Source organism: Labrus mixtus, chromosome 4, assembly GCF_963584025.1.
Source record: "Labrus mixtus chromosome 4, fLabMix1.1, whole genome shotgun sequence".
NCBI classification, from domain to species: domain Eukaryota; kingdom Metazoa; phylum Chordata; class Actinopteri; order Labriformes; family Labridae; genus Labrus; species Labrus mixtus.
In genome coordinates this window covers 24118793-24131819 of record NC_083615.1, presented here as the reverse complement: position 1 = coordinate 24131819, position 13027 = coordinate 24118793, and the positions used below count along the sequence as shown (strand labels likewise).

Here is a 13027-nt window from a genome sequence, read left to right as displayed (position 1 = left end):
CTGTTGGCCCCTGCCTAGAACCGCCCATGCTACTAGAAGAACATGTGTCACCTTATATCCACAAATAAATTCCTGAAGCTAAAATGTGAGTGTATGGTGCACTTCTTTCCAGACAAAGTGCTCAGGTATCTTTTCTTTTTTTTTTTTACAGATGAGCTGAAGTGCTTTTTTTGTTCTCACACAGTTCATTTCCTTCACCGTGCTCTGTGCTGAGTCCTTGTGTTTGTTGAAATATGCTTCCAAGTAATTACAAATGTGACACACTGCGTTTGGCTTCAGGGGGTAATTTAACTGTTTACCAGCTCATAGACTACAGGCAATCATATATATTTCACAATTCAAACATGTCAGCGGGGAATGAAATGGAGCGCTCATATATGAGAGTCTCTCTTTTGTATGTATGTGTAGTATAATATGTGTAATGTTTATATACACTTGTGATCCTCCAGCCTCTCTGGAGACTGTATGCCTTTGCAGAATACTCAAAAGAGTGTTTCTCATGTACCTGCATGGTGCACAACAAGGACCAGAGAGAAGAATGAGTTCAAGTTTATATTTTTTACCTCGGTCACAAATTAATCTCCAGCGTCTGTGCAGAAAAAAAAGTGTAAGATCAGATAGGAACAAGGACACATCTGCATGGATGGTATAATATGGGTACTAGGTTAAATGAATATATGTAGAGAAATAATAAAAGCATATGAAATACAGCAGTTATAGAGTAAAGAGACGGACAGCAGTTGGTGACAAAATAAAGAAAACACTTCAGGCAAAAATACTCTGCCCTTTGTCCTGCACAAGCTAAACACCATTGTTGTAAAAGTTCATTGATTTCATTCTGTCCCTGTATTGTTGTGATTCTTTTATTGTTGTACTGGTAATTAGGTGACGGCTTTCAAGATGTGACTTCTGTTTTTTTTCTTTTTCAGTTTTCATTCATTGGGTGCCAGAATTGGCAAACCTTTTCAAAAGTCATCGTTTTAGTCGCACACACTGAAAATAAAAAACCCCTGTGGCATTGCTCATTTAACCTTATCAACCTCATAAATAATGATGATAGAAGTAGAAACCGTCAGCACAATTTCCTTTTCCGATTAAGTGTTTTGTAGTAACCCAAGGACAGCACAGAAACAGAAGTAATAAAACAAAGCAATTATGAATAAACAAGCTTCCACTGCGTCTCTTCTGACCCTGACACACAGAAATCTGGCTCCCATTTGATGCTGTGTGATGTCACTTAAATGCACCACGAGGCCCAGTCCCATTTAAAAAAAAAAAAAAAAAAGAGGAGAGTGGAGCTGGTCTGGTCTGGTTGTTTGGACCAACCAGTAAAACATGAACTCTATATGGAGCACAATCTTAGTTTGTTTGCACCGCTTACACTGCTATAGTATTCACAGGCGGGGGCCAAAACATGAAGATATCCTCATAAAATCCTGGTTATGGCCGTGACTGGCCAGTCAGTCCATTCATCATTATAATTCATCATAACTGTTTCACCAAGGCTAGTGCAGTTTAAAAGAGTAAGTGAAGCATTTATACCCATCTCTTTATAATGTATTATACTACTTTAAAGTTCCCTAAATAGCCTCCAGCTGATAAACAGTAATGGTATTATATTCTCTAGAATCTGGTGTGCTTCACTTAGTACCCGGAGAGATAGATTTGCATAATGCTGCACGGGCAATTAAAACTAACAAAATAATCAGATTCGTCATGGAATGATTAGATACACTTTAATTTATGTGATTTGATATGCTTTGTGTGTTTAAACAGTCTACTTTATAGGAGAATCAATCACCTCTATGGCTGTTGCTACTCAATAATAAAGGCGTTTGTGAGTGTCTACTCCTCGGTGTTAGAATTACTTTACATTTACGTGATTATCTGGGATGAGCTAGCTGAGTTTATTTCATTATTTCAACCGTCAAACAGGTGGTTGAGGGGTTTCATCTTGATTTCTCTGAGAGAAATGAAAGCAAACAGATGCTAACTCTTGTACCTCTGGAAATGGAAGTTCTGCGTCTTTTATCAGTCTGTGTAAATAACCGACTGTGAGGAGAACAGATTAGGCCAATTAGGAGTAAGCATCTGGGACTGACATTAAGTGCAGGCACATAACATAGATTATCACAGCTCTCTTGCAGGAAGATTCACAGGCAGATTTATCTCTCCCTTCCTGTTTCACGTTGCTGCATGTCTTTCCGTCTCAGAATCTCAAATCCCCTCGCGAGCACTCGTGAAAAATGATGCCTTGTAAATTTATCATGAGGAGGATTATTTGGGAGTGTTGCTGCTCTCCCACCTTGCCCTCCTTCCAACCTCAATTAGGGGCAAACAGACAGACAGACAGAGCCTTTCTCACCTCCCTTCCATTCCCGCTAATGAGATCCCAGCATCCCCCCCCCCCCCCAATAAAAAACCCTTTCTGCAATCATTTCTTCCATTTCTACTTGTCTCCATAGAAGTGCTCCCTTTTCTGTGTGATTCAGACGTGCAGAGGGGGGTAAACATGCTCCTCAGCCCTCCTTTTTTTCCTGCACACCTCCTGTTTTTCACCTCTTCTCATCGCCTCATGCTTCTTCCGCCCTCCGCCCACGCCCTATCCCCAAATATCTCTCTTGAGCCAGAAGGTTGCAAGTCTGGATATGAATGAAAGAACGCATAGAGAGAGGCTGTTTATGACTCAGTGTTTCCCCCCTGCCTGATTCAGATCATGCTCTGATTTACGCAGAGTTTTTCTTTTTATTCAGAGGAAGTGAAAAGGACAAAGTGAGGCACACGAGGATGGCTGACGAGGGAGATGAGGCAAAGATAGGAAATGGGAGGATAAAAACAGACATGGGAAAGGGAATCATCTGTAGAATATATAATGAACGCTGAGGCAGGGGGAGAATTCTTCAATGTATGTTTATACAGATCCAGTGCCTAACTATTCCTCTCCATCATCCTCACTAACACGTGTCTTGTGTTTGGATATCATTTAAATCTGCCAATATGAGCTCTGCAAACGTATGACTCACAGAGAGAGAGAGAGAGAGAGAGAGAGAGAGAGAGAGAGAGAGAGCACACTGACAGGGTAGTTAAGACGGAGATGAGAGCAGCACCGACAGATAATGATGACATTTTATTGATCTCTGTGAAATATATCTTTCAGTTCTTCTGCAGGGGAGGTCAAATGTCGAGACTAGATGGTCCACTGCTGCTGCTTTCCATTAATTTCTCAGCTCAAGCTTGGAATAGCTTTAGAGTAGATCTGTAAAATATGTACCATTACATTGCAGATCATTAACTCCCACGTTTACCTGAGAGGGAATCCCAACAACAGCTACGGCTGCTTCTTGTCCATTTTCTGACATTCAATAAAACACACATCTGCTCCGCACAGTGTAGACTCTCCCGAGAGGTCGATGTGGCAGTCTGCCATAACTGCAAACAGTCAACAGAGGCGCAAACTGATCGAGAAGAGGAAAGTGCATTTTTTCTTGCACTCTTGACATGCTGCTTGTCTGCTTTTAAATATTAACAGCTGATGAGAGGTTATGTTTGCGAATTGAAAGAAAATAGAGTATAAACTGAATGATTAGCTGCACGTGTGGTAACCTGTTTCCTATTCTTGTACTCAATGGAAAATGATTCAAGGCACTGTGATACACCTCATGCAAAGTGTTTCTTATGTGACCAATAAATATGTATTGATTATGTTTCTGTCTCTCTGAAACTGCAGTGAGAGTAAACCTAGAAGAAGTTAAAATGAGAAAGAGGTGACACTGAAAACATAATGGAATCACTCCCCCAGTCATTTTGTCCACCCACTCCCATCACAAACATGCAGCGATACGTTTGCATGGACACGCTTACAAACCATCCAGAGAAGAAGAAGGTTCATTTATTTCTGACCACTACACACTCTGTCCTCTTTGTCACCCCTATTCTGTCAGTTTGGTAATGATTGTAGTCCTGTACCCTGGTAACAACCCTGTGTCTGTTTGATACAAAGTGACTGTGTGTTGGTAAGAGCTGAAGACAATTTGTCTCATTAAGTGACTACAAGCATCCCACCAAGTAAGCAGCCGATTTCTAGTGCACATTGGAAGTGAACCCTGTCCCTGAGGCTCATCATACATGCTCAGACACACACAGTCACGCTCTGATCCATGACACTGATGTGCACATTATTACCACCACCTACATGTGCACAAATATACACCTGGTCCAGGAGACACATTTAACCCACGCGGTGGCATAATCATGCACATCATCCATATCCACCTCTCCTGCTCCAACTTATTTTCTCCCACACTCCCTCCGTCATTAGCAACAAAATTCCTCTCTTTCAGGGGCTGAAGGATCCACATGCATGCGTCTGTGCCGTCACTTGATTATAGCTTGGAAGTGGGAAAGAAGCATGACACAGGGCGTTTAATTTGATACCCTTTTTTAATCTTAGAGGGTAGGAAAATGTACTCAAATTTTCTAACAAGCCATATGTTAATGATACGGTACATCTAAAATGCATTAAATATCCGAAGGTTACTTTTTCAAATCTAAAGTAGATTAAATATTTGTCAAATCAAAATATTTAATACTTGATCCATAAGACTGTTTAAATGCTATGTTGGTAAAACAACCAGGCATATGGAAAAACGATGTGATGGAATCTCTCCCGTTGAATCTGAATCTGTATCGCTCACAGGATAAATACCAACATTTTAGTCCCAGTTCTGCTTCAAATTGTTTCTCCTCCTTTCATTTACTTGTTGTCAACAGCCTGTTTTTATCTGCATTTCAATATTCACTACAAACTACAGTAGAAATCCCAATCTGGGCTGAGCTGAAAAAGTTATACTCAAACCAAATGTAAAAAGAAGTGCAGTTCGTCTTAGATTGTTTAACAGTCCAGAAAAATGGCTCGAGCAGTTTACCTACATGAACCTAACTCTGTCAAGTAACAGAAAGTTAGTGGATGAAAACACATTGATGGGCTGTTTTTTTTTCTGTATGGAAGTCAAGTCAAAACAGAATTCTGCATTTGAATTGAATCCTGACGTTGCTGTTTTTTTTTTTTTTTACTTCTGTGTGTGTCATGGTTTTTATTTTTCTGCAAAAAGCATCTCATGTTAGCAAATTTGTCATGTTGCATTCCCTGTATCAATAGCAGCCCTGTGCCCTTGTGGCTGTTTGTGGCTTTGTTGACATTCATAGCAGAGTTCCCCCCCGATGACAGTCTGTCTGTCAAAAGACTATACTTATAGCCTATCATCATTACAGTTGATGGCCAATAAGAGGCACAGCACAGAATCTTTTTTCTTTCTTTCTTTCTTTCTTTCTTTCTTGTCTGGTCTTGTCTTGTTTTTTTTTTTTTTTTTTAAGAATTGATATCACCCTCTCCCGCAGAGCAACATAAAGCCTTTAAGTGGATCTCGGTAAGATGAGGAAAGATGATGTTGAGAGGAGGTGGAAGGGAGAAATGGAAAACAGAAAGGGTAATGAAAATGGAGCAGGAAGAAAGAAAATGAAATGGTTGTAAGATGGGATGGCTGGACGAATGACAGAAAACTAAAAACTGAGTAAGTAAATCATAAAGTAAAAGTGGCAGTAAAGTAAACAACATTGACAGGTTGTTAGGAAAATAAAGATTATGTGGAGGATAAAACATACGAGATAAGATGACAAGATAGAAGCAGATGAAGGTGATGATTAAGAGTATTTATTATTCCAATTTTGAACTGACACGGTTGACGACTCCCCTGAGATGTTTCATGTACCACCCTGACTTGTCTTTATTAGGAGCCCGCTGCTGTCGTAGAGTTTTCACATCAGTGCCACTCCTTTACTCCAATGCTTCCCTGACAGCGTGTCTGTTTATTCTGCCTTAAAGGTCCGCTGCTCATCCCGCCCTGCCCCCGTCAAACTCCTCTGGATTAAGAGCAAACGCCGGGTTGCACACAAAGATTGAGCACCACAAAGCAAACACTTTGTTTATTCCAGCTCTAGCCGTGATTTTAATCCCATTTTTTTGTCACTACACTACATTACATGCTACAATGCATTATTTCCCTAGAGTTGTTCAAAAGCCCAGAGGAATAGATAAGACTGATCCGGATGTTACCATCAGTCAAATCTTGGGCGTGAAAAGGAGAAATAGTTGTGTAGCTTCGTCTCAGTTCTGATCCGATATAAAATCATATGATGTGAAGAACGTTTGTGCAGGCTGTGTCTAAGTTTCCCTTTCATTGACAGTATAGTTGAAGGAAATCCCCGTTGTATTGAAAGCATGTTTCTTATCATTTTTTTTGAGCAATTATTACAGAGCGCCGGCTGGATGGAGAAGGAGGATATTGCGTATTAACACCCCCAGCCTCCTTGATAGACAGGTGGCTGCAGTCATGTGATTTATTAGTTGATAATAGCAGAAAAAATAAGCTCAAATCCGTTTCAACGTAAATCAACTGAGTGCTGAATCCCCAAAAAATGTACAAACAAGAAAAACAGGACAGCACTCCAAAATGGTGTTTTAATTGCCACACGGCCATTGCGAGCAGACACTCTTCTTCAGCGTGTAACAGGCAATGTTCTCAAACATACACAGGTGGGACTCATTTATACTTGTCCCAATTAGGTACTAGTCCGGCCCAGCAGAGGGAGTCTCCACCATACGTCTTTCAACAAAAGTAAATTAGCAGTATTAATGAACTTTTTTCACCTCAAGATGTATTAGGTGAGTCATTTGGCCTGGCGGTTTTTGCAGATATGCAATGCAGCCATACAGTTAGACCTCAACTAAAGCTCCAAAATAATGTATACCTTTTTATAATTTCTGATTGCCTCTTTCTCTGCTCCGGTAATACTGATCCTTTTGATGAGTGGATCTTGAAAATTAAATATTATAAGGAAAAGTTGTGGCTTATTGGTCCTGTTAAAAACAAACACACGTCCCGTAGAAGCAGGAAAGGATTTCTCTTTTAGTTAGTGTGTTGTTAAAAGTGGACAAGCCACAATTGGGTAATAAGTGATATAGCATCAAGTATGTTTAATCTGTAACAATTGCTTTTTTTTTTTTTGTTTTTTTAATAATCAAAGAAGAAATCAGTATAGCCTCTCATGGCTGGAAGATGACTCTAGTCTTTTGTGAAGGCCATTGCTCTTACTTAAATAAATTCCTTTCTTTTTAAAAGGATAAATGGAACCACTTGATTTCTGTAGAAGTGTTCTCCTGGCCTTGTTTGTGTCTATACCTTGAAGAAGTTATGTTCCAACTGTGGTACTTTTCATTTCAACTTTACTACTTAGGGCGAGAAAAACACATAAACGACAGCATCATAGTGAAACTCCAACCATGCACACCTCATACTTGCTCTTAGCATTATGCAAAAAAAAGATCCAATTCCATGAGAAAGCAAAAAAAAAAAAGGACACTTGAATCATTCTCTTCTCTTTTCTCTGAAACAAAATTAACCCCATTGGATATAATGAGCAACTTTTCCCACCACTTCTAAATCAGCAGTCAGAATATTGTCCTCTTTTGCTTGTGCGATAGAAGATTAGCCTAAGGCATTTTTTTTTTTTTTTTTTCTACGAATGTGCTTGGTCTCTGTCTAATTGGGTCAACTGAAGTCTAAAAAGGTTTGGAAGAAAAAGGGGAAAGACAGGAAAATGAGGATGACAGAGAGGTGTGCCAGAAGCTAAAGGGCTGAATTTCAACATGACACCTCCTCACCAGCTATCTCAGATAAATGTTCCAGGATATCTTAGGTAATCCATGGAAATGCTGAAATCGGTGTGTTTAATTCCAGGCATGTTAACAAGTTGATTTGAGCCATTAGTGTTTGTTTCAAAAGCTCTTGTTAAGTTAATTAGCGCCACACATTTTGGTGCGCTAACAAAATCTTAACAAGAGGCGATAATAAAAAATGTGTCACAATGGGAAAACTGAATTTTCCATTAGCTGGAGAATTCACTCACAAATCTGCTCAGCACTATAAACATGTCTGGGATGTTATAGGGATGTGTGCCCCGAGAGTAAAGACCCATTACAACCTTGTGTAAAAACAGAACATATCAGCATGGTGCGTGCAAATGATCACAGGCAATTAAGAGCATGGTGTTAGATTGCAAGAATCATGTCTAACAGCCCCACTGGGGTGTAAACCTTGCTCAGACAGCATGAAGACATGCATATGTGCCCTGTTAATTTCACTGAACGGCAGCATAGTTTCTGAGTGCATAGTGAGCTGTGAGTTTGAGGCAGCTCTGATTGTTGTTATCAATTCTTAAACACAAATACAGTACCTAAAAGAATGTTAATTCAAAACACACAAAGAATATCTGGCAAAGTCTGGAATTAGATACAACAAAAAGGATTTACATGTATTGTCTATAGTATTTCTGAGTCCTTTAAGTGTCCAAAATACCTATTTTATGGAAAAACCAATCGTATGTTCCCATGATATCATCTGGAAGCTGTGACCACAACTATTGGAATCTCCAAATATGTTGAAAGTTAAAATGCGGACTCAGTAAAATGAATATTTTTTGCTCCTCTGAGCAGCTTGCCCCTCCCGTTCTTAGAAAGTTTTATTGCACAGGTCATTCTGCGGTCACAAGCCCCTCCCATTGTTGAGGCGCAGATAGGGTTTGCAGGGAGGAAGGGAATAGGATGTCTTTTTTTGTTTCACTCTAGAAGATTCACTGCACCTGGGGTTTTAAGTACTGTTAAGCTTAATTATGACTCACAGAAACAGTGAATAGATGATCATAGTTTTGATTGCAGTGTATAAAAGTAAGCTTTTAAACTGAGGATGAACATGTTTTATGATGAAGACTCATTATTTTGCACAGCATTTAATTAATTTCATATGACAAGAATACAGGTAATTGTACCACTGCTGCCTGCACCACAGATAAGGTAAAAGTGTTAAACTATATTACAGTAACATAATGATGACTAGTTAGCCTTCAACTGTTGTCAGGGTATTTTTCTGTTTTATCCCTGTACTGTGTTTTATATGGGACGAGTGCTGGACTTAACCTTTATATTGTTTCATCTCCTGAATCAAACACTTTTGCGAAAACAGAGGTGTTTACAGTATTTTGTAAGGAAAGTATCCCTCTGAGACTCGCCTGCGAGCTTGCAGTGCCTAACTTCTACATCTCTGCAAGAAAAACAACCTGCTTCTACATTCAAGCTCATTGCTGCTGTTCAATTCCTTTTAACAGCATCTCTCCCTGTATGACAAACGAGTGCTACACAGAGATAGCCCTGTCACAGGGCTTGCTGTGTGAGCAAGATTACAGTAGCAAAGTGCAGCCTAATGTGTCAGAGAGGCAGTTTAATGTCCTATTACTGATACTGGGGTCCTGACAAGCAATAAAGCATCCAGATGCAATTTGTCCCCCTGATGCTGTTGCTGTATCAATACACTGTTGCCTTCTTTTTTTAAGGGGATCATTCTCTTGGGGTTTGGTCCCTTGTGTTTTATAGGATTGTGGTTACACAATGTTTTTTTACCATGTTTATGGGTTTTGTAGGGAAGAATTTCGATTGTATTTTTGCACATGAGGTTGACAGTTTTAGAGTACATTCATTTAAGATATTGGTCTGTTTGTATCAGGAAGCTGTCTGCACTATGACATTAACAATATTTCTACAGTTCACTTTTATCCAAAGCGACGTACATCAGAGAGTAAGTACAACACAAGCAAGGATCTAGAAAAAAGGGAACAATGTCAGCAAGTGCAAACGATCAGCTTTGAGTCTGATTGGACACACAGGTGCTGACAGGAAGTGCACAGAGGCAAAGCACAACATCGACGGCAGTTCTTGGGAACGCTAATCAGTATAGAAACCATCTTATAAGTCATCGTTATCAAACAAAACCATCGTCATTACCATCATCAATAATATCGAAACCATCATCATCATCATCATCATCATCATCATCATCATCATCATCATCATGAAGGTCGTAGGTATTCATGAAAGAGCTGGGTCTTTAGCTTTTTCTTAAAGGTGCAGAGGGACTCTGCAGATTGAATGGAGTTTGGAAGTTCATTCCACCACCGGGGGGCGACAGAGGAGAAGAGTCTAGTCAGCGTCTTAGGATCCTGTTGTGAAGGTTGGATCAGACTTTCATTGGCAGAGCGTAGTGGGCGGGAGGTAGTGCAGACCTGGATTATAGAGTTTAGAGGAGAAGTTTTTGTCGCTGTTTTTCTTAAGCGAGCAGCAGAGTTCTAAATTTGATACGAGCAGTAACTGAGAGCCAGTGTAAGGACATGAACAGCGGAGTGACATGTGCTCTTTTAGGTAGGTTATTTGAAACCTATCTGCCACTATTAGCTCTGTTCCTCTTCTTGTTACCTAAATTCAAATTTGACGTCCTGTTGTTTTCTCACCTCTAGTCAAAATTGACACAGTGTTTTTTTCACTAGTAAAAATAAACAACATTTTTTAAGAACTTAAAAACCAGGCATGTTGAAAACCATCAACTTTATTTTAAAGTAAGGCTAAATCAAGAGGCCAAATAATAATTGTTCGTATACCAAACAGAATAATTTTTCAGTTGCTGGAGACTCATTGCACCCACACCCCAAACTCTTTTGAATCAACTCCCACAAACCATCAGATCTGTTCCAAGAAGATTCTATAAACTTTGTTTTGTTTTTGTGTTTTCCTGATCTTAACTTTGCCCTTTTTGACATTGTGCTTTTATTTGTGAATTACTTTGGAACTGAGTGTTTTAAAATACACCAGTAGTAATGGATTAACTCATACTCATCCCTTTTCTTAAACTTCAATGATAACTAAATATAAAAAACAAGTTTTTTTGTTGCAGCTGGCAAATATAAGAAAACAATTTACAATTAACTTAAGGTCCCTTTTAGCTGCAAAAGAGACATTTTGAAGCTGTTTGATTGCTTCAAGTTAATTTACACTTTTTCTTTCTGCCTGCGCAGACTTCAAAATGAGGCTTCTCTGAACTCATTGCAGGAGCAGAGCAGATGCTGCTCCGTTGCACCCAACCACAAATAGTTTTTATTGACGTTGCTCTTGGTTCAGAACCGACAGTACAGTCTATGACTCTGATGAATCACAGTAGATCAGAGAGATGTATGTTACATTAGTAATATTTATCATAGTGGCAGACACACTGGCCTGATACGTATTCAGCCCCTTGCAGACATAGAGAAATGAAAAGAGCAGTATCCATCCCACAGTCAAATAGGCCTGCTATGTCTGCACAGTCAAATAGAGGGAAACACACATTCTTCTGGGTTGCCACAGTCTCCCACTGGTGGACCCTGAGCAGTTTGCTAAATGTTTGTTCCTTCCTCCTGTGCTTTGACAGCCTTAGTTAAAAGACAAACTCTCAGGCTACTGACGTCCCCGCCAAATGATGGTTGTGTGAATTGACAAAAGGTTTTTTTTAGCCTGGGGAGAACTGTTTTAGATGCTATCTGTGTTTTATTTCAATTATAGAAGGGATCACAGAGCCTGCCAGTGTGATAGCAAGCCAGCTGACAGCTAATCCCTCAGGACAGAAAACGAGTTGTACAGCAGCTGATGTCATCTAAGGTTAAACGTCCATTGTGATGAGGCGCTCTTCAAAGCCAGTCGAATGCAGCTATTGTTCCTCTCCCCTTTCTATCATTAGTCTAAAGAGAAGATGAAAGTCTGGTTCATGACATACTGGCAGGCCCGTGGCTCTATAAATCTGGCCCTGATTAAAAAGCATAGAGGGAGGTAAGAAAGTACAACCATGAGAATGTAGAAAAGAAAGGTGGAGAAGAAGTGTAGGCAGGCCTCTAAGTGTGTGATGTCTATGCTGCTTGCCTCAAAAGAACATCCCAGTATGATGCAACGCAACCCAGGACCCCGAGATGTTAAAGAGATGTTAAATGCACGCTAAAACGCTAACGCCCTGCTTTTGAACAGCCACTCGTCAAAATTGAGATTTTAACCTCTGACACAGCAACAGCATGCATACGTGATGTGAGAGAGATCCTCCTCTCGACAGTTGCTTTTAAGGAAGGAGAAGATGTCCGCTGGATATTCTCCCCCTCGCTGTGTTTAGTGGTAATGAATGGCAGCTAATGAACACCTCTGCGCCTGGCTCCCCCTCGACGCCTTTTTTACTCTGCCTGTTTGCTGGTGGCTGTCTGGCAGATGAGCGGCAGGGGAGGGAAACAGAAGGAGGAAAGGACACAGTGGGGGGCTGTCACACCTTGTCCCAGCACCTGCGCTGAGGTGGGAGCCCCTTTAGTTTCAGCATGCACAGATCAAAGGGGGGGTGTTGCAGGAAGGAGGAGGGTGCTCACTAACAGGTTAAGATGCTACATTAATTGGTATGTGGGTTAAAGCTTGAACCGCAGGTATTAGGAAGACATTCCTGCACATCTTGTCATTCTTTTCGCGTCCTATAACTTTTGTTTGAGCTCTTTTTTTAAATGTTACATTTTTCTGTCTCTATCTTCTAGCCACAGGGATCTGAAGCCGGAGAACCTGTTGCTAGATGAAAAGAACAACATCAGGATAGCAGACTTCGGCATGGCCTCCCTTCAGGTTGGAGACAGTCTGCTGGAAACCAGCTGTGGGTAAGTCGTATAGAAAACATCATGATGCATGCTTTTGAATGCAATGCCTGACTATCGTCCTCCGCAGGTGAGTTTTACATGATTCAGAGAATGTCCTGAAGGTAGAAGCAGAGTTGTACATGGAGGGCATGTTGAACAGTTGACGATGTGGAACAGAGAGAAACAGAGGGGGGAGTGGACAAGCAGTAGAGAATGATGAGTGGAGCTATCAAGCCCTCTGCCAGGTGCCGTGTTCTCCAAGCCGACGTTATCGTGCGGTGCTAATCTCGGTCGGTGTCTCTCACAGAGAGTACTATCTGGCTGTGAGCAGGGGCCAGGGCCATGGCCACACATTACAGCTCTCCGTCTCCTCGTATCTGCGGCTGCTGGGTTTTATGAGCCGGCAGTCACGACCACCCCAAGCCCATCAATCCCACAACAAGTGTAATGAATC

At 40.7% G+C, this 13027-nt stretch overlaps 2 protein-coding genes across 5 annotated transcripts in view; one reads left to right on the top strand and one right to left on the bottom strand.

The window, feature by feature from the left end:
- Positions 1–13027, bottom strand: part of ldha (lactate dehydrogenase A4) — a 210655-nt gene that overhangs the window by 145934 nt on the left and 51694 nt on the right. The gene's annotated exons all lie outside the window — the stretch shown is intronic.
- Positions 1–13027, top strand: part of LOC132973209 (serine/threonine-protein kinase BRSK2) — a 173882-nt gene that overhangs the window by 124726 nt on the left and 36129 nt on the right. For all 4 annotated transcript variants that reach the window (XM_061036541.1, XM_061036543.1, XM_061036544.1 and 1 more), the window contains exon 5: positions 12478–12594. In XM_061036541.1, coding sequence (XP_060892524.1) covers positions 12478–12594 — 117 coding nt within the window. The remainder of the gene's footprint in view (positions 1–12477; positions 12595–13027) is intronic.